The sequence below is a fragment of the Brachionichthys hirsutus genome, unplaced genomic scaffold (genome assembly GCF_040956055.1).
Source record: "Brachionichthys hirsutus isolate HB-005 unplaced genomic scaffold, CSIRO-AGI_Bhir_v1 contig_1475, whole genome shotgun sequence".
Taxonomy (NCBI): Eukaryota; Metazoa; Chordata; class Actinopteri; order Lophiiformes; family Brachionichthyidae; genus Brachionichthys; species Brachionichthys hirsutus.
In genome coordinates, this window is record NW_027180877.1 from 1 (window position 1) to 25,000 (window position 25,000).

The 25,000-nt window shown below is 42.3% G+C and overlaps 5 protein-coding genes across 5 annotated transcripts; all 5 read right to left on the bottom strand.

The window, feature by feature from the left end:
* Positions 1–584: 584 nt before the first annotated feature.
* LOC137916835 (protocadherin gamma-A2-like) lies at positions 585–2,993 on the bottom strand (the record flags this gene model as incomplete). Its single annotated transcript, XM_068759800.1, has 1 exon — positions 585–2,993. A coding segment is annotated over exon 1 (2,409 nt), but the record flags the coding sequence as incomplete, so codon positions are not given.
* A 122-nt stretch (positions 2,994–3,115) lies between these two features.
* LOC137916836 (protocadherin gamma-A10-like) lies at positions 3,116–6,483 on the bottom strand. The gene is made up of 2 exons (XM_068759802.1): positions 4,066–6,483; positions 3,116–3,157 (listed from the first exon to the last, which is right to left on the bottom strand). Exons 1-2 carry the CDS (start codon positions 6,481–6,483, stop codon positions 3,116–3,118), a joined length of 2,460 nt encoding a protein of 819 aa, XP_068615903.1.
* Positions 6,484–7,317: 834 nt separating this feature from the next.
* LOC137916837 (protocadherin gamma-A10-like) lies at positions 7,318–9,816 on the bottom strand. Its single transcript, XM_068759803.1, has one exon. The coding sequence runs from the start codon at positions 9,814–9,816 to the stop codon at positions 7,318–7,320; it is 2,499 nt and encodes an 832-aa protein (XP_068615904.1).
* A 1,005-nt stretch (positions 9,817–10,821) lies between these two features.
* Positions 10,822–16,854, bottom strand: LOC137916838 (uncharacterized). The gene is made up of 3 exons (XM_068759804.1): positions 14,443–16,854; positions 10,928–13,267; positions 10,822–10,842 (listed from the first exon to the last, which is right to left on the bottom strand). Exons 1-3 carry the CDS (start codon positions 16,852–16,854, stop codon positions 10,822–10,824), a joined length of 4,773 nt encoding a protein of 1,590 aa, XP_068615905.1.
* A 246-nt stretch (positions 16,855–17,100) lies between these two features.
* On the bottom strand, positions 17,101–23,839 carry LOC137916839 (protocadherin beta-11-like). Its single transcript, XM_068759805.1, has 4 exons — positions 21,413–23,839; positions 19,826–20,094; positions 17,776–18,538; positions 17,101–17,115 (listed from the first exon to the last, which is right to left on the bottom strand). Exons 1-4 carry the CDS (start codon positions 23,837–23,839, stop codon positions 17,101–17,103), a joined length of 3,474 nt encoding a protein of 1,157 aa, XP_068615906.1.
* Positions 23,840–25,000: the final 1,161 nt, after the last annotated feature.

Here is a 25,000-nt window from a genome sequence, read left to right on the forward strand (position 1 = left end):
ACTCAATCGATATTAAATGTCATCCATGCCTTCAAACAAAAATCTTCTAGTAATGATGTATTTTAGGATGCTTTGTCTCATTCATATGTTTGATGCTGATCTCCAGACCTGGAAAATGCTCTGCTAATAATACAGAGCTAGATCACCAAAATAATAATTTCCACTAGATATTTCTGACTGAAAAATGTTATTTTGGTTGAAGTCCAGAAGATACATGGGTTGTGAAAATGTTTCCAGTACTGTAGTAAATATAATGCAAACAAATTGGTAGTCTCTGCTCACATTATTTACCTGACTGGGATGAATAACTCAGCTTTGATTACTGGTTGATGCAGCGGTGAAACCTGCATGACGCACACACAAGAAGCAACTTTTCAATGAAGCCTCTCTGTCATATAGGCTCATTTAAATCAAACAGGATGGTCAACCTTTGAACAGTGGAAATATCCCTGCCCTGTGTTGCTGAAAATACCTTAATGGTTGAAAGTTAAATATAATCCAAAAGTTCATAAAGGTCACACACCAATAAATAAACAGTAAGATAACTGCAGTTGGTTATTGATTAAATATGTTAAAAGCCTCACCTCTAGAGGAGAGTCTGCTTCATCCAGGATGCTCTTTTCACTCTGTATCCGCTGCATCGTTCCTGTAGAACTGGGGTCCATTATCAGCACGTTCTGACCAGCTCTGCCGAACTTACAGTCACTCTTTCTGGAGTCAGTCGTCCTGCACACCTCGTAATTGTACACGTGTGGGAGAGTCCCTGTCCCCAAAGTGTCCGAGTAACGTGGAGGATAATATGGAATCACAGGGAGACCGGAGTGATACAGGATGCGAGACTGTCTCCACCTGTAGATCTTCACTGATATAATAACCACCAAACAGGTGATGAAGAGGAAGGAAACTACAGCCAAAGCCAACACCAGGTAAAAAGTCAGGTTGTCATTGTACTCCTTGTCGTGTGGAAAGTCAGTGAACTCTGACAGCACTTCAGGGAAGCTGTCCGCCACCGCCACGTTAACAATGACTGTAGCTGAACGAGAGGGCTGCCCATTGTCCTCCACTATAACAGCCAGTCTTTGCTTCACAGCATCTTTATCAGACACTTGGCGGATAGTTCTGATTTCTCCATTCTGTAAGCCCACTTCAAACAGCGCCCTGTCTGTGGCTTTCTGCAGTTTGTAGGAGAGCCAGGCATTCTGTCCAGAGTCCACATCAACAGCCACCACTTTGCTCACCAGGTAGCCCACATCTGCTGAACGAGGCACCATCTCAGCCACCAGAGAGCCTCCAGTCTGGACCGGGTACAGAACCTGAGGAGGGTTGTCGTTCTGATCTTGAATATCTATTTTAACTGTGACGTTGCTGCTTAAAGGTGAGGAACCGCCATCTTGGCCTTTTATTATAATATTTAAAGTTTTGATTTGTTCAAAGTCGAATGATCGACTGGCCTGTATTACACCACTTTCTGCATTGACAGAAACGTAAGTGGATATGGGGCTGCCATTTAACTGAGTGTCAACAAGCAGGTAAGACACACGTGCGTTCTGTCCGGTATCAGAGTCGTGTGCTTTCACTGAAAACACGGATCGTCCTGGGGAGTTATTCTCCATAATATTAGCTTCATAAAAGCTCTGTTCAAATACAGGGGCATTATCGTTGACGTCGGATAAGCGAAGTATTATTGTCTTGTTAGTCAAAAGTGGAGGACTGCCTTCATCCACAGCCGTGAATGTGATTTTATAATCAGGGCTACGCTCTCTGTCAAGAAACCCGCTCGTCACCAGGGTGTAGTAATTCTTCAGAGATGACTGGATTGCAAACGGGATGTTGCCGTTGACCGAACAGTCCACTTTTCCGTTTTTGCCTGAATCTACATCTTTAACGTTTATGATAGCAACAGTAGTTCCACTGGGAGAATCCTCAGGGATCACGCTGGAAAACGAGGTCAGAGTTATTACAGGTGCGTTATCGTTAACATCCATTACGTCAACGATCACCTTCGTTGATGTGCTTTGTCCACCTTGATCCTTGGCCTGAACACCAATCTCGTATATTTTATTCTCCTCATAATCAATCTCACCGCTGACAGTTAAATGCCCACTATTTTCATCCAGACTAAATAGCTCAGCGACGCCACCGGACATGCGGTTAAAGTGGTAGCTGACGAGGCCGTTCATCCCTTCATCTGCGTCTGTGGCACTCAAGATCACAACTAACGTTCCTTTTGGAGCGTTTTCTTTGACGGATGCTTTGAAATTTGATTGCGTAAAAACTGGAGCATTGTCATTTGTGTCTCGCACGGTCACGTGTATTTTTAGCGTCCCCGATTTCTGTGGGTCGCCGCCGTCCACAGCAGTAAGCACGAGAAGCAGCTTCTCCTCCGCCTCGCGATCTAACGCATTGGAAAGATACAGCTGCGCATATTTAAGGCCATTTGGGCTGGAGAGAACCTTTATATTAAAATGCGTAGTTGGGTGTAACGTATAGCCTTGTAAAGCATTGATGCCGACGTCAGGGTCGGTCGCACTCTCTTGTAATATTTCTGTTCCGATGATTGCAGATTCTAGGATCTCAACACGCACTTCTTTCTCGTGAAACACAGGCGCGTTATCATTTACGTCTAACACCTCCACTACCAGGCTATGTAATTGCATCGGATTCGTCATAATCATTTCAAAATTCAAGCTACAGGGTGACGTCTGCCCGCACAGCAGCTCTCTATCTATCCTTTCTGCGACCACAAGAATCCCTTTGTCTGCGTCCAGCCTGATATACTCGCTGCTATCGCCGCTAACAATCCGGGCATCACCTGATTTCAGTCGTCTCGCGTCGATGCCTAAATCTTCAGCTACATTTCCAACAAAAGAGCCCCTCCTCATCTCCTCTTGAACAGAGTAGCGGATCTGACAGCCTGCTGCGTCAAAAAGAAAAGCAAGGACGAAGGCCCGTACTTGCCAATTAATCCTGGGTTTGTTCCCCGTAAAAGGCATGTTCCTATAATGCGTTGCACCCTAATCCACAAAAAAAAGAGATGTTGCAAAAAAGAAGACCGCGTATCCTGTATTGTCCTTCGGTGTTTATGATCAAGATCGAATAAATGAATGTAAAATCGCTAGAGAAAATGACGACCGAATATCCTGCTGTCCGCTGTACACTAAGAGAAGCACGGGAGGCATCCGATCATTTTAAGGGCTCTGGAAGTGCATTAAAGACCAACAGCGACCCATACTGTCCTCTATGAATATAACAGGCGTTATTATGAGGGGGACAAAATCATCTGTCAATCGAAATACTATGTGTATGTAACGAACGACGTATCGATGACGCATGTTTCATAAATATATACACGCTAAGATTGTATTAAAATTAAAAAAGGAACAACACCATTTTTTTTCTCAAGAGGATTAAAATAAAAATAACTGATAATGTGGAACAAAAGATAAAGCACAGCCATTATTAAAAAAATCCATTATGTAATGGATTTCATTTTACGAGTAAATAAAAATATTATTAACGGAATGAAGGTAAATAGGTGAACGCTTTCTTATAATATCAACCACAAATGTAACTCACATTAACATCACACCTAATATACATTATGTTTTACTGTTACTTGAAATTGATTTATTTGATATAGTTTTTAATTATGTGGTTATTTTATATCTGTATTCTTATTAATTTTATTTCATATGTGTATATTTGGGGGCCTTGGAATCTCTGTCCAGGGACAACAGATGAAAAATAGCCTTTTGGCTAATTCTGGCACATTTACATAAATGTTTATTAATGTGCGCTGTCCCTGTTAAATAAACGAATAAATAAATAAATAAGATGGCAAAAAGGAACAGTGTTACAACGAATTCAGTTTGCAGGGTGCTATATTTATTCTCACTGTGGTGAAATGCTCAGAGCAAGCTGGAAGAGCTGTCCACCATGAGCGGTGCTGAAGATTCTCACCGATCAGGAAGTGACACACGCACGGATACTACAGTCATTTCGGTACGAAGAAAATACAAGCAAATGCACCTTTGGATTGGTAAGAATTATAAACATATAACTCACCTCTAGAGGAGAGTCTGGTTCATCCAGGATGTTCTTTTCACTCTGAATCCGCTGCATCGTTCCTGTAGAACTGGGGTCCATTATCAGCACGTTCTGACTACCAGCTGTGCCGAACTTACAGTCACTCTTTCTGGAGTCAGTCGTCCTGCACACCTCGTAATTGTACACGTGTGGGAGAGTCCCTGTCCCCAAAGTGTCCGAGTAACGTGGAGGATAATATGGAATGACAGGGAGACCGGAGTGATACAGGATGCGAGACTGTCTCCACCTGTAGATCTTCACTGATATAATAACCACCAAACAGGTGATGAAGAGGAAGGAAACTACAGCCAAAGCCAACACCAGGTAAAAAGTCAGGTTGTCATTGTACTCCTTGTCGTGTGGAAAGTCAGTGAACTCCGACAGCACTTCAGGGAAGCTGTCCGCCACCGCCACGTTAACAATGACTGTAGCTGAACGAGAGGGCTGCCCGTTGTCCTCCACTATAACAGCCAGTCTTTGCTTCACAGCATCTTTATCAGACACTTGGCGGATAGTTCTGATTTCTCCATTCTGTAAGCCCACTTCAAACAGCGCCCTGTCTGTGGCTTTCTGCAGTTTATAGGAGAGCCAGGCATTCTGTCCAGAGTCCACATCAACAGCCACCACTTTGCTCACCAGGTAGCCCACATCTGCTGAACGAGGCACCATCTCAGCCACCAGAGAGCCTCCAGTCTGGACCGGGTACAGAACCTGAGGAGGGTTGTCGTTCTGGTCCTGGATCAGTATCCTAACAGTGGCCACTGAAGTCAAAGGAGGGGATCCAGCATCGCGAACTGTTACGTTAAATTCGAACCACTTGATTTGCTCGTAATCAAACGACCTCACGGCGTGAATGACGCCGTTGTCCGAGTTCACCGAAACCAAGGAAGAAACAGCAACCCCGCTAATTTCTGTGTCTTGCGCAAAATAAGAAACGCGAGCGTTCTGGCCCGAGTCTGCATCACTAGCTCTGAGAGTAAACACGGAATATCCAGGAGAGTTGTTCTCTGGAACAGTCACACTGTATTCTGATTGGTCAAATTTGGGCGGACAGTCGTTCACGTCAGAGACTTTGACAGTGATGTTCTTGCTGCTGGACAGAGGCGGAGAGCCTTGGTCAGAGACGGTTATAGTGATATTATAGTGAGAAATACTTTCTCTGTCTAACAGGTTATCTGTTACTACAGTATAATATCCTGTTAACGAAGACTCGATTTTAAAAGGGACGTCGTCGTTAATGGAACACGTGACCACACCGTTGCGGTCGGAGTCTTCGTCATCAACATTAACAACAGCTATAGTTGTACCTGGAGGAGAATCCTCTGAGATTGAGTTAGATAATGACATGAGCTGTATTGTAGGAATGTTGTCATTCTCATCAATTACCTGAATGATTACTTTACACGTATCTGTGTATCCGCCGTGGTCACTCGCCTGCACATTTAATTGATACGTTTTATAATTTTCAAAATTTAATTTACCTGCAACTTTAATTTCTCCAGTCGCAGAATTTAATTCAAAAATCTGTTGCGAAGCTTTGGTGAGATGAGGAAGTGAATATAAAACTTCACCATTTACTCCAATATCCACGTCAGTTGCACCAACAGTTGTTACGACTGTTCCTTTGGGGGAATTCTCCTTAACATCTGCTTTATAAACAGGTTGAATACACACCGGTGCATTATCGTTTGCATCTAACACAGTGACATGAATGCGGACCGTCCCTGATCTGCGCGGCTCTCCTCCGTCTGACGCAATCAGCACCAGCGTGTGAGAGTCTTCCTTCTCTCGGTCTAACGGGTTTTGTAAAACCATTTCGATAAACGTTCCTCCGTCATTCTGTCTCTGTACTTCTAATATAAAATGATCTGAGTGTTTAAGTGTATATTTTTTTATTTCATTTATGCCAACATCCGGATCGTTGCCGCTCATCAAAGAGAAACGAGTCCCCGAAGCAACGGTTTCAACAATCTTCAATCTGATTTCATCTTTTGGGAACAACGGGCTGTTATCATTTATGTCTATCACCTCCACTGTTACGCGATAAAGCTGGATAGGATTTTCCAAAATGACCTCGAAGCTGAAGCTGCAGGGCGTCGTCTTTCGACACAGTTCCTCTCGGTCGATTCGTTCTTTAATAACAAGAGTTCCTTTGTCTCGGTTCAAATCCACGTATTGACGGCTTCCCTTTGTAATGATACGAGCTTTACCTGATATGAGCCTCGCCACATTCAAACCTAAATCTCTGGCAATGTTTCCGACAAAAGATCCCTCCGCCTGCTCCTCCGGTACGGAATACCGAGCCTGTCCAGCCACTGCCCTCAGCTGGAAGAGACAAAGAACGACGAGCAGCGCTTGCCATCGGCCTCTTCCAGCGTTTATCCACATATAATCCATCGTGAATCCAAACCACGAAGTTATTGATCCTGCTGATGGAGTTATTTCCAATAGATTTCAGTTTAGAAAATCCGCGATAAAAATCCCTGTAAGCCCTTCAGGTTCAGACCTTCTTCTGTCTCAGCAGTAAACAGTGTAATGCATTAAAGGGGTGGACCGCTGCTCTGCTGGATTACACAGTTATTCAGTGATGAATCAACAGCGGCGCTCGGTGACCATCCACGGTAATGTGTGTAGGGGTGATTTTTAAGAGGACAATATCTGTCGAGATTAAAAGCCAATTGTATTATAATTCATGCATTGTGATTTGTCACAGATGCATTGTAATCGTATACATAGCTAAAATACATAACACAGGCGAGTACAAGGGATTGAAATCAACCAATAAAGTGTCTGAATAAATGTGCTGATTTATGGATTACAATTTATCATTTTATATTCCATAAACGAAAGAAAATAAGGCTTGGAAATGTTGGCTGTTTTTTGTTCTTTTTTTTCAAATCAAGTAATTTATATGTTCACCTTGCAGCATAACATACAAGCTTAACAGAAGCATCAATGTTGCTTGCAGGGACATTTGAAAAAGTAAAACTGTGAAAGCCACCCCATTTAATCACTATATGACTAGATTTTGTGAATTAAATTGATACGCATGTGTACATGTATAATGGATTAAAAAAATGCAGTCATTATGATTTGATTTAAGTGACTAATCGTTAACCAGTTGTGGCAAAGTGGTTTCATTATGTAGAAAAGTATACTTTGTATTTTGTGACAAGTCAGTAACAAAATGACATCAATAGGAAACCATGATAGTTGCAGCACCATGGATAGTTACACTGAGAGACTGCACAGCCTCAGACAATCCCTGCTTTCCATACCAGAACAATGAATAGAGAGAATAAAAAACTTTTCACTCACCAAAGTTGACATTCGAGAACAGGTACGTGATAGAACTGTGTCCACCTGTGGTGTATCAGTCCCATCTCCATCCACACTGATTAAACTTTGACCTTTCGGGTGCACATAGTTCACGTCACTCTTTCTGGAGTCAGTCGTCCTGCACACCTCGTAATTGTACACGTGTGGGAGAGTCCCTGTCCCCAAAGTGTCCGAGTAACGTGGAGGATAATATGGAATGACAGGGAGACCGGAGTGATACAGGATGCGAGACTGTCTCCACCTGTAGATCTTCACTGATATAATAACCACCAAACACGTGATGAAGAGGAAGGAAACTACAGCCAAAGCCAACACCAGGTAAAAAGTCAGGTTGTCATTGTACTCCTTGTCGTGTGGAAAGTCAGTGAACTCCGACAGCACTTCAGGGAAGCTGTCCGCCACCGCCACGTTAACAATGACTGTAGCTGAACGAGAGGGCTGCCCGTTGTCCTCCACTATAACAGCCAGTCTTTGCTTCACAGCATCTTTATCAGACACTTGGCGGATAGTTCTGATTTCTCCATTCTGTAAGCCCACTTCAAACAGCGCCCTGTCTGTGGCTTTCTGCAGTTTATAGGAGAGCCAGGCATTCTGTCCAGAGTCCACATCAACAGCCACCACTTTGCTCACCAGGTAGCCCACATCTGCAGAACGAGGCACCATCTCAGCCACCAGAGAGCCTCCAGTCTGGACCGGGTACAGAACCTGAGGAGGGTTGTCGTTCTGGTCCTGGATCAGTATCTTAACAGTGGCCACTGAACTCAGAGGAGGGGATCCAGCATCGCGAACTGTTACGTTAAATTCGAACCACTTGATTTGCTCGTAATCAAACGACCTCACGGCGTGAATGACGCCGTTGTCCGAGTTCACCGAAACCAAGGAAGAAACAGCAACCCCGCTAGTTTCTGTCTCTTGCGCAAAATAAGAAACGCGAGCGTTCTGGCCCGAGTCTGCATCACTAGCTCTGAGAGTAAACACGGAATATCCAGGAGAGTTGTTCTCTGGAACAGTCACACTGTATTCTGATTGGTCAAATTTGGGCGGACAATCTTTCACGTCAGACACTTTGACAGTGATGTTCTTGCTGCTGGACAGAGGCGGAGAGCCTTGGTCAGAGACGGTTATAGTGATATTATAGTGAGAAATACTTTCTCTGTCTAACAGGTTATCTGTTACTACAGTATAATATCCTGTTAACGAAGACTCGATTTTAAAAGGGACGTCGTTGTTAATGGAACATGTGACCACACCGTTGCGGTCGGAGTCTTCGTCATCAACATTAACAACAGCTATAGTTGTGCCTGGAGGAGAATCCTCTGAGATTGAGTTAGATAATGACATGAGCTGTATTGTAGGAACGTTGTCATTCTCATCAATTACCTGAATGATTACTTTACACGTATCTGTGTATCCGCCGTGGTCACTGGCTTTAACGTTGATCTGATAAGTTTTATAATTTTCAAAATCTAATTTACCGACAACTTTAATTTCTCCACTCTTGGAATTTATTTCAAACAGCGGCATCGTCCCTCGAGTGATATCAGTAATTGAATAAGATATATCACCATTTACTCCAATATCCGCGTCATTTGCACCAACAGTTGTTACGACTGTTCCTTTGGGGGAATTCTCCTTAACATCTGCTTTATAAACAGGTTGAATACACACCGGTGCATTATCGTTTGCATCTAACACAGTGACATGAATGCGGACTGTCCCTGATCTGCGCGGCTCTCCTCCGTCTGACGCAATCAGCACCAGCGTGTGAGAGTCTTCCTTCTCTCGGTCTAACGGGTTTTGTAAAACCATTTCTATGAACGTTCCTCCGTCATTCTGTCTCTGTACTTCTAATATAAAATGATCCGAGTGCTTAAGTGTATATTTTTTAATATCATTAATACCAACATCCGGATCATGCGCCGTGTCGACTGAGAAACGAGTCCCCGAAGCAACGGTTTCAACAATGTTCAATCCAATTTCATCTTTTGGGAACGACGGGCTGTTATCATTTATGTCTATCACCTCCACTGTTACGCGATAAAGCTGGATTGGATTTTCCAAAATGACCTCGAAGCTGAAGCTGCAGGGCGTCGTCTTTCGACACAGTTCCTCTCGGTCGATTCGTTCTTTAATAACAAGAGTTCCTTTGTCTCGGTTCAAATCCACGTACTGGCGGCTTCCCTTTGTAATGATACGAGCTTTACCTGATATGAGCCTCGCCACATCCAAACCTAAATCTCTGGCAATGTTTCCGACAAAAGATCCCTCCGCCTGCTCCTCCGGTACGGAATACCGAGCCTGTCCAGTCACTGCGCTCAGCTGGAAGAGACAAAGAACGACGAGCAGCGCTTGCCATCGGCCTCTTCCAGCGTTTATCCACATACAATCCATCGTGAATCCAAACCACGCAGTTATTGATCCTGCTGATGGAGTTATTTCCAATATATTTCAGTTTAGAAAATCCACGATAAAAAATCCCTGTAAGCCCTTCAGGTTCAGACCTTCTTCTGTCTCAGCAGTAAACAGTGTAATGCATTAAAGGGGTGGACCGCTGCGCTACTGGATTGGACAGTTATTCAGTGATGAATCAACAGCGGCGCTCAGAGACCATCCACGGTAATGTGTGTGTGATGTACACTTTAAAAAAACAACAACTCTCAACTGTTGTCTTGGAGGATATAGTCACTTTAATTAAACTATAACGGAATATACTGCATTAAAAGTAACGAGAGTAGTAAAGCTGGACAAGCTTATCATATAATAGAGCTGTTCTAACGAAACCTAAATTCCCAAAATGGAAGGACTTTGTTTTCTAAATTAATAAAGCTATTAATCTATTGAAAGAGAAATAATGACAGACTAATGAACGTGTGAAGTAAAATAATATGTTAAAGTTAAACTAATATTCAAGAGAATGTTATAAATATTAACAAATAAAAATGGAAATGATAAATATAGTTAAGAAAAATCAAGGCATCGACCTTTATAAAGACCACCTCTTTGATCGGTATAATATGGAATTATAATGGCTTATTAAATATTTAGGGGGATATTCTAATTAATATAAAAGACTTATTTCAATTTCTAAACCAAAATTAAAAGTGGTGAAAGTGAAGGTGGCCGCAAAATGTGTTTCTATCAGAGCGGCTGCAGTAAATTGTTGCTCTTCAAGAACACTGGAATTTTGATGATTTTTGCAAAACAATAAAAAAACATGATGTAGTGTTTCTAATAGCAATGCAAAAATAATCACTCACTGTGCTTCGTACGAAGTGATGTTGTTTTGTAAGATTATGTAAGTTGTTACAATGAACAATTTATAATGGGACCAAAATAAAACTGCTCTTTCATGAAAAGACATAAAGAAGGGAACATCAGTATGAGCCAGTGACAGTTTCAGCACCATGGACAGCATCTCTGAGTACCAAATTCAAACAATCAAACAAAAACTTCTAAATAAAATCAGTGAAAATCGATGAATAATAATAATAATTTCACTCACCAGAGTTGACATTTGAGAAGAGTTGCCTGTCAGTTGTTTTTCCACCTGTGGTGTATCAGCCCCATCTCCATCCACACTGATTAAACTTTGAGTCATCGGTTGCATATATTTCACGCCACTCTTTCTGGAGTCAGTCGTCCTGCACACCTCGTAATTGTACACGTGTGGGAGAGTCCCTGTCCCCAAAGTGTCCGAATAACGTGGAGGATAATATGGAATGACAGGGAGACCGGAGTGATACAGGATGCGAGACTGTCTCCACCTGTAGATCTTCACTGATATAATAACCACCAAACAGGTGATGAAGAGGAAGGAAACTACAGCCAAAGCCAACACCAGGTAAAAAGTCAAGTTGTCATTGTACTCCTTGTCGTGTGGAAAGTCAGTGAACTCCGACAGCACTTCAGGGAAGCTGTCCGCCACCGCCACGTTAACAATGACTGTAGCTGAACGAGAGGGCTGCCCGTTGTCCTCCACTATAACAGCCAGTCTTTGCTTCACAGCATCTTTATCAGACACTTGGCGGATAGTTCTGATTTCTCCATTCTGTAAGCCCACTTCAAACAGCGCCCTGTCTGTGGCTTTCTGCAGTTTATAGGAGAGCCAGGCATTCTGTCCAGAGTCCACATCAACAGCCACCACTTTGCTCACCAGGTAGCCCACATCTGCTGAACGAGGCACCATCTCAGCCACCAGAGAGCCTCCAGTCTGGACCGGGTACAGAACCTGAGGAGGGTTGTCGTTCTGGTCCTGGATCAGTATCCTAACAGTGGCCACTGAAGTCAAAGGAGGGGATCCAGCATCGCGAACTGTTACGTTAAATTCGAACCACTTGATTTGCTCGTAATCAAACGACCTCACGGCGTGAATGACGCCATTGTCCGAGTTCACAGAAATCAAGGAAGAAACAGCAACCCCGCTAATTTCTGTGTCTTGCGCAAAATAAGAAACGCGAGCGTTCTGGCCCGAGTCTGCATCACTCGCTCTGAGAGTAAACACGGAATATCCAGGAGAGTTGTTCTCTGGAACAGTCACACTGTATTCTGATTGGTCAAATTTGGGCGGACAATCGTTCACGTCAGACACTTTGACAGTGATGTTCTTGCTGCTGGACAGAGGCGGAGAGCCTTGGTCAGAGACGGTTATAGTGATATTATAGTCAGAAATACTTTCTCTGTCTAGCAGGTTATCTGTTACTACAGTATAATATCCTGTTAACGAAGACTCGATTTTAAAAGGGACGTCGTCGTTAATGGAACACGTGACCACACCGTTGCGGTCGGAGTCTTTGTCATCAACATTAACAACAGCTATAGTTGTACCTGGAGGAGAATCCTCTGAGATTGAGTTAGATAATGACATGAGCTGGATTGTAGGAACGTTGTCATTCTCATCAATTACCTGAATGATTACTTTACACGTATCAGAGTATCCGCCGTGGTCACTCGCCTGCACATTTAATTGATACGTTTTAGATTTTTCAAAATCTAATTTGCCTGCAACTTTAATTTCTCCAGTCGTAGAATTTAATTCAAAAATCTGTTGCGAAGCTTTGGTGAGATGAGGAAGTGAATATAAAACTTCACCGTACTGTCCTTCATCCGCGTCAGTTGCACCAACAGTTGTTATGACTGTTCCTTTGGGGGAATTCTCCTTAACATCTGCTTTATAAACAGGTTGAATACACACCGGTGCATTATCGTTTGCATCTAACACAGTGACATGAATGCGGACCGTCCCTGATCTGCGCGGCTCTCCTCCGTCTGACGCAATCAGCACCAGCGTGTGAGAGTCTTCCTTCTCTCGGTCTAACGGGTTTTGTAAAACCATTTCTATGAACGTTCCTCCGTCATTCTGTCTCTGTACTTCTAATATAAAATGATCCGAGTGTTTAAGTGTATATTTTTTTATTTCATTTATGCCAACATCCGGATCGCTGCCGCTCATCAAAGAGAAACGAGTCCCCGAAGCAACGGCTTCAACAATGTTCAATCTAATTTCATCTTTTGGGAACGACGGGCTGTTATCATTTATGTCTATCACCTCCACCGTTACGCGATAAAGCTGAATTGGATTTTCCAAAATGACCTCAAAGCTGAAGCTGCAGGGCGTCGTCTTTCCACACAGTTCCTCTCGGTCGATTCTTTCTTTAATGACAAGAGTTCCTTTGTCTCGGTCCAAATCCACGTACTGACGGCTTCCCTTTGTAATGATACGAGCTTTACCTGATATGAGCCTCGCCACATCCAAACCTAAATCTCTGGCAATGTTTCCTACAAAAGATCCCTCCGCCTGCTCCTCCGGTACGGAATACCGAGCCTGTCCAGTCACTGCGCTCAGCTGGAAGAGACAAAGAACGACGAGCAGCGCTTGCCATCGGCCTCTTCCAGCGTTTATCCACATACAATCCATTGTGAATCCAAACCACGCAGTTATTGATCCTGCTGATGGAGTTATTTCCAATAGATTTCAGTTTAGAAAATCCGCTATAAAAAATCCCTGTAAGCCCTTCAGGTTCAGACCTTCTTTTGTCTCAGCAGTAAACAGTGTAATGCATTAAAGGGGTGGACCGCTGCGCTACTGGATTGGACAGTTATTCAGTGATGAATCAACAGCGGCGCTCGGTGACCATCCACGGTAATGTGTGTGTGATGTACACTTTAAAAAAACAACAACTCTCAACTGTTGTCTTGGAGGATATAGTCACTTTAATTAAACTATAACGGAATATACTGCATTAAAAGTAACGAGAGTAGTAAAGCTGGACAAGCTTATCATATAATAGAGCTGTTCTAACGAAACCTAAATTCCCAAAATGGAAGGACTTTGTTTTCTAAATTAATAAAGCTATTAATCTATTGAAAGAGAAATAATGACAGACTAATGAACGTGTGAAGTAAAATAATATGTTAAAGTTAAACTAATATTCAAGAGAATGTTATAAATATTAACAAATAAAAATGGAAATGATAAATATAGTTAAGAAAAATCAAGGCATCGACCTTTATAAAGACCACCTCTTTAATCGGTATAATATGGAATTATAATGGCTTATTAAATATTTAGGGGGATATTCTAATTAATATAAAACACTTATTTCAATTTCTAAACCAAAATTAAAAGTGGTGAAAGTTAAGGTGGCCGCAAAATGTGTTTGTATCAGAGCGGCTGCAGTAAATTGTTGCTCTTCAAGAACACTGGAATTTTGATGATTTTTGCAAAACAATAAAAAAACATGATGTAGTGTTTCTAATAGCAATGCAAAAATAATCACTCACTGTGCTTCATACGAAGTGATGTTGTTTTGTAAGATTATGTAAGTTGTTACAATGAACAATTTATAATGGGACCAAAATAAAACTGCTCTTTCATGAAAATACACACACCTCAGTATGAACAAGTGACAGTTTCAGCACCATGGACAGCATCTCTGAGTACCACATTTGAACAATGCAGCAAAATCTTTCAAATAAAATAGAAATAAAATCGGTAAAAATAATAATAATTTCACTCACCAGAGTTGACATTTGAGAAGAGTTGGCTGTCAGTTGTTTTTCCACCTGTGGTGTATCAGCCCCATCTCCATCCACACTGATTAAACTTTGAGTCATCGGTTGCATATATTTCACGCCACTCTTTCTGGAATCAGTCGTCCTGCACACCTCGTAATTGTACACGTGTGGGAGAGTCCCTGTCCCCAAAGTGTCCGAGTAACGTGGAGGATAATATGGAATGACAGGGAGACCGGAGTGATACAGGATGCGAGACTGTCTCCACCTGTAGATCTTCACTGATATAATAACCACCAAACAGGTGATGAAGAGGAAGGAAACTACAGCCAAAGCCAACACCAGGTAAAAAGTCAGGTTGTCATTGTACTCCTTGTCGTGTGGAAAGTCAGTGAACTCTGACAGCACTTCAGGGAAGCTGTCCGCCACCGCCACGTTAACAATGACTGTAGCTGAACGAGAGGGCTGCCCGTTGTCCTCCACTATAACAGCCAGTCTTTGCTTCACAGCATCTTTATCAGACACTTGGCGGATAGTTCTGATTTCTCCATTCTGTAAGCCCACTTCAAACAGCGCCCTGTCTGTGGCTTTCTGCAGTTTATAGGAGAGCCAGGCATTCTGTCCAGAGTCCACATCAACAGCCACCACTTTGCTCACCAGGTAGCCCACATCTGCTGAACGAGGCACCATCTCAGCCACCAGAGAGCCTCCAGTCTGGACCGGGTACAGAACCTGAGGAGGGTTGTCGTTCTGGTCCTGGATCAGTATCCTAACAGTGGCCACTGAACTCAGAGGAGGGGATCCAGCATCGCGAACTGTTACGTTAAATTCGAACCACTTGATTTGCTCATAATCAAACGACCTCACGGCGTGAATGACGCCGTTGTCCGAGTTCACCGAAACCAAGGAAGAAACAGCAACGCCGCTAATTTCTGTGTCTTGCGCAAAATAAGAAACGCGAGCGTTCTGGCCCGAGTCTGCATCACTAGCTCTGAGAGTAAACACGGAATATCCAGGAGAGTTGTTCTCTGGAACAGTCACACTGTATTCTGATTGGTCAAATTTGGGCAGACAATCGTTCACGTCAGACACTTTGACAGTGATGTTCTTGCTGCTGGACAGAGGCGGAGAGCCTTGGTCAGAGACGGTTATAGTGATATTATAGTCAGAAATACTTTCTCTGTCTAACAGGTTATCTGTTACTACAGTATAATATCCTGTTAACGAAGACTCGATTTTAAAAGGGACGTCGTCGTTAATGGAACACGTGACCACACCGTTGCGGTCGGAGTCTTCGTCATCAACATTAACAACAGCTATAGTTGTACCTGGAGGAGAATCCTCTGAGATTGAGTTAGATAATGACATGAGCTGTATTGTAGGAACGTTGTCATTCTCATCAATTACCTGAATGATAACTTTACACGTATCTGTGTATCCGCCGTGGTCACTGGCTTTAACGTTGAGCTGATACGTTTTGTAATTTTCAAAATCTAATTTACCTGCAACTTTAATTTCTCCAGTTCGAGCATTTATTTCAAAAAGTTGTTTCGCCTCTCGAGCGATATGAGCAATAGAATAAGTTACTTCTCCATTTAAACCTTCATCCTCGTCATTTGCACCAACGGCTGTTACGACTGTTCCTTTGGGGGAATTCTCCTTTACATCGGCTTTATAAACAGGTTGAATACACACCGGTGCATTATCGTTAATATCCAACACAGTGACATGAATGCGGACCGTCCCTGATCTGCGCGGCTCTCCTCCATCTGACGCAATCAGCACCAGCGTGTGAGAGTCTTCCTTCTCTCGGTCTAACGGGTTTTGTAAAACCATTTCTATAAACGTTCCTCCGTCATTCTGTCTCTGTGCTTGTAATTTGAAATAATCTGTGGGTTTAAGTGTATATTTTTTTATTTCATTCATACCAACGTCAGGGTCCTGCGCAGCCTCTAATGAGAAAAGCGTTCCTGATGCAGCGTTTTCAGCGATGTTCAATCTGATTTCATCTTTTGGGAACGACGGGCTGTTATCATTTATGTCTACTACCTCCACCGTTACGCGATAAAGCTGGATTGGATTTTCCAAAATGACCTCGAAGCTGAAGCTGCAGGGCGTCGTCTTTCGACACAGTTCCTCTCGGTCGATTCGTTCTTTAATAACAAGAGTTCCTTTGTCTCGGTTCAAATCCACGTACTGACGGCTTCCCTTTGTAATGATACGAGCTTTACCTGATATGAGCCTCGCCACATCCAAACCTAAATCTCTGGCAATGTTTCCGACAAAAGATCCCTCCGCCTGCTCCTCCGGTACGGAATACCGAGCCTGTCCAGTCACTGCGCTCAGCTGGAAGAGACAAAGAACGACGAGCAGCGCTTGCCATCGGCCTCTTCCAGCGTTTATCCACATATAATCCATCGTGAATCCGAACCACGCAGTTATTGATCCTGCTGATCTAGTTATTTCCAATAGATTTCAGTTTAGAAAATCCGCGATAAAAATCCCTGTAAGCCCTTCAGGTTCAGACCTTCTTCTGTCTCAGCAGTAAACAGTGTAATGCATTAAAGGGGTGGACCGCTGCTCTGCTGGATTACACAGTTATTCAGTGATGAATCAACAGCGGCGCTCAGTGACCATCCACGGTAGCGTGTGTAGGGGTGATTTTTAAGAGGACAATATCTGTCGAGATTAAAAGCAAATTTTATTGTAATTCATGCATTGTGATTTGTCACAGATGCATTGTAATCGTATACATAGCTAAAATACATAACACAGGTGAGTACAAGGGATTGAAATCAACCAATAAAGTGTCTGAATAAATGTGTTGATTTATGGATTACAATTTATCATTTTATATTCCATAAACGAAAGAAAATAAGGCTTGGAAATGTTGACTGTGTTTTGTTCTTCTTTTTCAAATCAAGTAATTTATATGTTCACCTTGCAGCATAACATACAAGCTTAACAGAAGCATCAATGTTGCTTGCAGAGACATTTGAAAAAGTAAAACTGTGAAAGCCACCCCATTTAATCACTATATGACTAGATTTTGTGAATTAAAATTATACGCATGTGTACGTGTATAATGGATTTAAAAAATGCAGTCATTATGATTTGATTTAAGTGATTAATCGTTAACCAGTTGTGGCAAAGTGGTTTCATTATGTAGAAATGTATACTTTGTATTTTGTGACAAGTCAGTAACAAAATGACATCAATAGGAAACCATGATAGTTGCAGCACCATGGATAGTTACACTGAGAGACTGCACAGCCTCAGACAATCCCTGCTTTCCATACCAGAACAATGAATAGAAAGAATAAAAAACTTTTCACTCACCAAAGTTGACATTCGAGAACAGGTGCGAGACAGAACTGTGTCCATCTGTGGTGTATCGGTCCCATCTCCTTCCACACTGATTAAACTTTGACCTTTCGGGTGCACATAGTTCACGTCACTCTTTCTGGAGTCAGTCGTCCTGCACACCTCGTAATTGTACACGTGTGGGAGAGTCTCTGTCCCCAAAGTGTCCGAGTAACGTGGAGGATAATATGGAATGACAGGGAGACCGGAGTGATACAGGATGCGAGACTGTCTCCACCTGTAGATCTTCACTGATATAATAACCACCAAACAGGTGATGAAGAGGAAGGAAACTACAGCCAAAGCCAACACCAGGTAAAAAGTCAGGTTGTCATTGTACTCCTTGTCGTGTGGAAAGTCAGTGAACTCCGACAGCACTTCAGGGAAGCTGTCCGCCACCGCCACGTTAACAATGACTGTAGCTGAACGAGAGGGCTGCCCGTTGTCCTCCACTATAACAGCCAGTCTTTGCTTCACAGCATCTTTATCAGACACTTGGCGGATAGTTCTGATTTCTCCATTCTGTAAGCCCACTTCAAACAGCGCCCTGTCTGTGGCTTTCTGCAGTTTATAGGAGAGCCAGGCATTCTGTCCAGAGTCCACATCAACAGCCACCACTTTGCTCACCAGGTAGCCCACATCTGCTGAACGAGGCACCATCTCAGCCACCAGAGAGCCTCCAGTCTGGACCGGGTACAGAACCTGAGGAGGGTTGTCGTTCTGGTCCTGGATCAGTATTTTCACACTGACGTTACTACTGAGTGGAGGGGAGCCTCCATCCTGCGCTTTCACAACAAAATTAAGTTCTTTAAGTTGCTCATAATCAAATGAACGCTCTGCATGTAAAACCCCAGTTTCAGAGTTAATTGATAAATAGTAAGACACTGCACTAGCGCTGATTTGCATGTCCTCCAGGAAATAAGAGATTCTTGCATTTTGATTCGAGTCAGAGTCTGTCGCGCTCACAGAGGTGATTGACATTCCAGGTGAATTATTCTCTGTGAGGTAAGCAAAATACGACTGCTTGTTGAACACTGGAATGTTATCGTTGATATCAGAGATTTTTAGCTGTAATGTTACGGAACTGGAAAGAGGAGGAGTCCCTGAATCAGTGGCGATTACCGTTATGTCGTATTCAGAAGTGGTCTCTCTATCAAAATGATGATCTGCCACCAAATTATAATAATTTGTTAACGACGACAATATTTTAAAGGGGAGGGATTTGTCTATGTTACATTTTATCTCTCCATTCTTCTCTGAATCTGCATCTTTAATGTTAATCACGGCGATCGTTGTGCCAAGAGGGGCATCTTCTGATACAATCGAAGAAAATGACATGATATTAATAACGGGGGTATTATCGTTAACATCAATAACATCAATCAGAACTTTACTGGTCCCAATCAATCCTCCTCGATCCCTTGCCTCTAATCTGATTTCGTATTTTTTATCTTTTTCAAAATCTATAAATCCGGCAGCTGATATAACTCCAGTATTTTCATCGATACTAAACATATCAACCTTGATTCCTTTAATTTTCGAAAAGCTAAATATAATTTCAGCGTTACTGCCAGTGTCTAAATCAGTGGCGTTAACTGCAGTAATATACGTCCCTTTACGCGCATTTTCAACGACGGCTGCTCTGTAAACTGTTTGATTGAACACGGGAGCATTATCGTTTACATCCAAAACTGATACTTGTATAGCTACCGTTCCAGATCTCTGCGGGTTTCCACCGTCGACGGCTATTAATTTTAAATACACTTTGGGCTGAGCCTCCCTGTCTAGCGGCTTCTGGAGCACTAATTCAGCATATTTGCTGCCATCTGGATTTGCATGTTGTTTCAAAATGAAATAATTATTCGGAGATAAAATGTAATTTTGCAAAGCATTTAATCCAACGTCAGGGTCAACTGCGCCTTCAACGGGAAATTTTGCTCCAAGAGTGGCAGATTCGCTCATTTCAAAGTGGATGTCTTTATTTGCAAAGAAAGGGGCATTATCGTTTAAATCTAAAATTTCGACAGTGATGCGATGAAGTTCGATTGGGTTTTCTAGAATCATTTCGAAGCTGAAGCTGCACGGCGTCACGTCTCCGCAAAGCTGCTCTCGGTCTATTCTGTCCTTCACCACCAGAACCCCTTTGTCTGTCTTCAGCTCGGCGTACTGGATGTTTTCTCCCGTCACGATACGGGCCCGACCAGATCGAAGCCTTTTCAGATCCAAACCAAGATCCTGTGCTACGTTACCGATATGAGAGCCCTTCTTCATCTCCTCTGGTATGGAGTAGCGGATCTGGCAAGCGACGATATTAAAGGAATAAAAAAAGAAAAGAGACGTTGAAAGATGGGTTCCAAAATTCGAAAGCCATTTGCAGCGAGACTGCTGAAACGCCATGTCAGAAAGAGATATATTCCAAGGAAAATGAAACAAAAATCTTCCCGTCTGGATTCAATAATATCCTGTCTTCGAGATATTATTTGTTAACACGAAATACACGAGCCGGTACAAATCAAACACGCCTTTTCTCTCCGAGGTGTGTTCTCCCGAACAGTGCGCGGATCCTACTTCAATGTGACGTCTAAATATCTGTTCTGCAAGGCAGAGGGAGTGAGCCAACATTTTATTCTTGTTCAACAGCGTCACTTAGAGTCCAAAATGTGAACAATAAATGGAGCTGAATAATGAAAAACATCTTCAAATCAAATCTATAATAATAATTTATATCTGCAACATCAAAGCTCCATTTTAAATGGACGAAATAGTATAAAACCACATTTCCATTAGTGGAGAAACCGACAACAGAACGTGTGTTGTTAAACAACAACAACAACCATCGTTAAAAAGTAGGTGTAGGAGTATGAAAGCAGTCATATTCGGAATATTAAAATTGCTTCTTTTTTTTAAAGTTACGAGGAGCAGCAGGATATAGAGGACCTGTCGTCATGGTGCTGGAAGAAGACAATTAACTTCTGAATGCTACTTTAAAGATTTCATATCAAATCCAATTACACTGAAGCTTATTTTGTGTCATGAAATATAAAATGTGCAATTAGGTGAATAACACAAGTATTGCAGTATAAACAAACTAGAGGAGCGATATGAAAATAATGGCACAATTTACTGAAAGTTCAAGAACACACGGCGAAACAACGCACATGAAATATAATCAGTTAATATAATATAATATAATATAATAATATAATATTATATTATATTATATTATATTATATTATATTATATTATATTATATTATATTATATAATTATATAATATTAATATTATATAATATTATATAATATAATATGCTGTATTCGGCATATCACGGACGCTATAAAAGATTGTTGCCTCCTGCGTAAAAACGAAATACAACAAAGTCAGCAAAAATGTGCTTGTTTAAACAGTAGAAAGTAAATATTAATAGAGAGAAGTGAACATAAAAATGAACAAATGTAAATGTTAAAGATTCTGAATTGATAAATATTCGTCACATGAGTATATGCAGAATGAGGAGCTGTCCATGTTCTGGAAAGGACGGCATACCAGACAAGTAACTATATGATCGCACTTGAGCGATGACGGACGGCTGATTTCATTAAATTATTTAACTCACCTCGAGAGGAGAGTCTGCTTCAGCCAGGATGCTCTTTTCACTCTGTATCCGCTGCATCGTTCCTGTAGAACTGGGGTCCATTATCAGCACGTTCTGACTACCAGCTGTGCCGAACTTACAGTCACTCTTTCTGGAGTCAGTCGTCCTGCACACCTCGTAATTGTACACGTGTGGGAGAGTCCCTGTCCCCAAAGTGTCCGAGTAACGTGGAGGATAATATGGAATGACAGGGAGACCGGAGTGATACAGGATGCGAGACTGTCTCCACCTGTAGATCTTCACTGATATAATAACCACCAAACACGTGATGAAGAGGAAGGAAACTACAGCCAAAGCCAACACCAGGTAAAAAGTCAGGTTGTCATTGTACTCCTTGTCGAGGGGAAAGTCAGTGAACTCCGACAGCACTTCAGGGAAGCTGTCCGCCACCGCCACGTTAACAATGACTGTAGCTGAACGAGAGGGCTGCCCGTTGTCCTCCACTATAACAGCCAGTCTTTGCTTCACAGCATCTTTATCAGACACTTGGCGGATAGTTCTGATTTCTCCATTCTGTAAGCCCACTTCAAACAGCGCCCTGTCTGTGGCTTTCTGCAGTTTATAGGAGAGCCAGGCATTCTGTCCAGAGTCCACATCAACAGCCACCACTTTGCTCACCAGGTAGCCCACATCTGCTGAACGAGGCACCATCTCAGCCACCAGAGAGCCTCCAGTCTGGACCGGGTACAGAACCTGAGGAGGGTTGTCGTTCTGGTCCTGGATCAGTATTTTCACACTGACGTTACTACTGAGTGGAGGGGAGCCTCCATCCTGCGCTTTGACGACGAACGCCACCTGTTTCATCTGCTCATAATCAAAAGAGCGCACTGCGCGTATCACTCCGCTTTCTGCATTTACATTAATATATTCAGAAATCAGAGACTCGCCGATTTTCCCGTCTTCCAGAATATATGACAAACGAGCATTTTGGTTTTTATCAGGATCTCTAGCGTTAACGGTGAGAACAGAAACACCCGGAGAATTATTCTCTGCAACGAACGCGCTGAATTCATTTTGTAAAAACACCGGAGCATTGTCATTCACATCGGAGACCTTTAAATTAAAGATCATTTTTGTTGAGAGAGGAGGGATTCCTGCATCTGTCGCAACTACAGTAATGTTATATTCAGATACACGTTCCCGATCTAACCCAGCATCCGATACTAAAGTGTAATAATTTCTCAGATTGGATTTAATTTTAAACGGTGCGTTTTGTTCTATTCTACAGTTCACTTGTCCGTTATCGCCTGAATCCAGATCTTTCACGTTGATGATGCCGATAGTTGTACCAGGAGGAGAATCTTCTGACACGGGACTAGTGAACGACATGACGCTGATTACAGGAGCGTTGTCGTTTACGTCAGTAACGTCGATTATGACTTTACTCGAATCTGTCAAACCTCCTTGATCTCTTGCATCGATTCTCAGTTCATATTTTTTGTCTCTTTCAAAATCTATTGTGCCTGAGACGGACAATTCCCCGGTCACTTGATCTATGGACAACAAATCAGCTACATTGCTCTTCACGTTTGAAAATGAATACGTGATGTAACCATTCGTTCCTCTATCTGCGTCTGTGGCATTAACAGTAATGATATTTGTTCCCTTTGCTGCATTTTCGATCACCGTTGCTTTATAGACGGACTGAGTAAAAGTTGGCGCATTGTCATTAACATCTAAAACATGAATGTGTATATTAACAGTCCCAGATCTAGGTGGAATACCACCGTCTACTGCGATGAGCTTTAACGAGAGGCGGGGAACCTCCTCTCTGTCCAACTGCTTATCAATCACCATCTCTGCGTACTTACTGCCGTCAGGATTTACGCGCTGCTTTAAAACGAAATTACTGTTTGAGGATAAAACTAAATTCTGCAGGCCATTTAAACCAACATCAGGATCCTCTGCGCTATCCAGCACAAATCGCGCACCAAGTTTAGCCGACTCGCTTATGTCTAACATAATATCAGCTTTTTTGAATATCGGAGGATGATCATTGACGTCTAACACTTCTATCGTTATGTGATGCAGCTCCATGGGGTTTTCTAAAATAATTTCGAAGCTGAAGCTGCACGGCGTCACGTCTCCGCAAAGCTGCTCTCGGTCTATTCTGTCCTTCACCACCAGAATCCCTTTGTCTGTCTTCAGCTCGGCGTACTGGATGTTTTCTCCCGTCACGATACGAGCCCGACCAGATCGAAGCCTTTTCAGATCCAAACCAAGATCCTGTGCTACGTTACCGATATGAGAGCCCTTCTTCATCTCCTCTGGTATGGAGTAGCGGATCTGGCAAGCGACGATATTAAAAAAAGAAAAAAAGAAAAGAGACGTTGAAAGATGGGTTCCAAAATTCGAAAGCCATTTGCAGCGAGACTGCTGAAACGCCATGTCAGAAAGAGATATATTCCAAGGAAAATGAAACAAAAATCCTCCCGTCTGGATTCAATAATATCCTGTCTTCGAGATATTATTTGTTAACACGAAATACACGAGCCGGTACAAATCAAACACGCCTTTTCTCTCCGTGGTGTGTTCTCCCGAACAGTGCGCGGATCCTACTTCAATGTGACGTCTAAATATCTGTTCTGCAAGGCAGAGGGAGTGAGCCAACATTTTATTCTTGTTCAACAGCGTCACTTAGAGTCCAAAATGTGAACAATAAATGGAGCTGAATAATGAAAAATATCTAAAAAAAAAAGGTAAGTCAAAACCAAGATGATTACTATTTCTATTTGCAACATTAAAGTTCCATTTTAAACTGACTGTTTGTTATAGTATACTTAATATATTTCCAATAGAAACCGACAACATAACGCATAATAGTACTACTACTATTAATAATAACAATTATTAAAATTATTGTTGTTATTATTGTTATTAATATATTTTTTTTGTCGATAGGATTATGAAAACAGTAATATTCGGAAAAATAAAAATGCTTTTTTTAAAGCAAGTTATGAGAAAAGTGTAGTGGAGCAGCCAGATAAAGAAGAGCTGTCCGTTCTGAAAGAAAACAACAAACGGATCTGCTACCTGTAAGACATTTAAATAACAAAGCAAATTACACCGAAGCTCCGAGTAAATATATTGTGTACGATGGAAAATATATATATATATATATAACAGCTCACCTCTCGAGGAGAGTCTGCTTCATCCAGGATGTTCTTTTCACTCTGTATCCGCTGCATCGTTCCTGTAGAACTGGGGTCCATTATCAGCACGTTCTGACTACCAGCTGTGCCGAACTTACAGTCACTCTTTCTGGAGTCAGTCGTCCTGCACACCTCGTAATTGTACACGTGTGGGAGAGTCCCTGTCCCCAAAGTGTCCGAGTAACGTGGAGGATAATATGGAATGACAGGGAGACCGGAGTGATACAGGATGCGAGACTGTCTCCACCTGTAGATCTTCACTGATATAATAACCACCAAACAGGTGATGAAGAGGAAGGAAACTACAGCCAGAGCCAACACCAGGTAAAAAGTCAGGTTGTCATTGTACTCCTTGTCGTGTGGAAAGTCAGTGAACTCCGACAGCACTTCAGGGAAG

Bases quoted from the DNA above. Each gene is read 5' to 3' on its own strand.
- LOC137916836 (XM_068759802.1), bottom strand. From the start codon at position 6,483: ATGGATTATATGTGGATAAACGCTGGAAGAGGCCGATGGCAAGCGCTG. The intron at 3,158-4,065 runs GTGAGTTATATG...TGCTTCTCTTAG, and splicing joins AACCAGACTCTCCTCTAGAG to TGTACAGCGGACAGCAGGAT.
- LOC137916837 (XM_068759803.1), bottom strand. From the start codon at position 9,816: ATGGATTGTATGTGGATAAACGCTGGAAGAGGCCGATGGCAAGCGCTG.
- LOC137916838 (XM_068759804.1), bottom strand. From the start codon at position 16,854: ATGGATTATATGTGGATAAACGCTGGAAGAGGCCGATGGCAAGCGCTG. The intron at 13,268-14,442 runs GTGAGTGAAATT...TGTCTCTTCCAG, and splicing joins CTTCTCAAATGTCAACTCTG to CTGAGCGCAGTGACTGGACA. The intron at 10,843-10,927 runs GTGAGTGAAATT...TTTGGTACTCAG, and splicing joins CTTCTCAAATGTCAACTCTG to AGATGCTGTCCATGGTGCTG.
- LOC137916839 (XM_068759805.1), bottom strand. From the start codon at position 23,839: ATGGCGTTTCAGCAGTCTCGCTGCAAATGGCTTTCGAATTTTGGAACC. The intron at 20,095-21,412 runs GTGAGTTAAATA...GTCGCTTGCCAG, and splicing joins AAGCAGACTCTCCTCTCGAG to ATCCGCTACTCCATACCAGA. The intron at 18,539-19,825 runs TGTCGAAATTTT...CGTCAGTGTGAA, and splicing joins ATCGAACTTCATCGCATCAC to AATACTGATCCAGGACCAGA.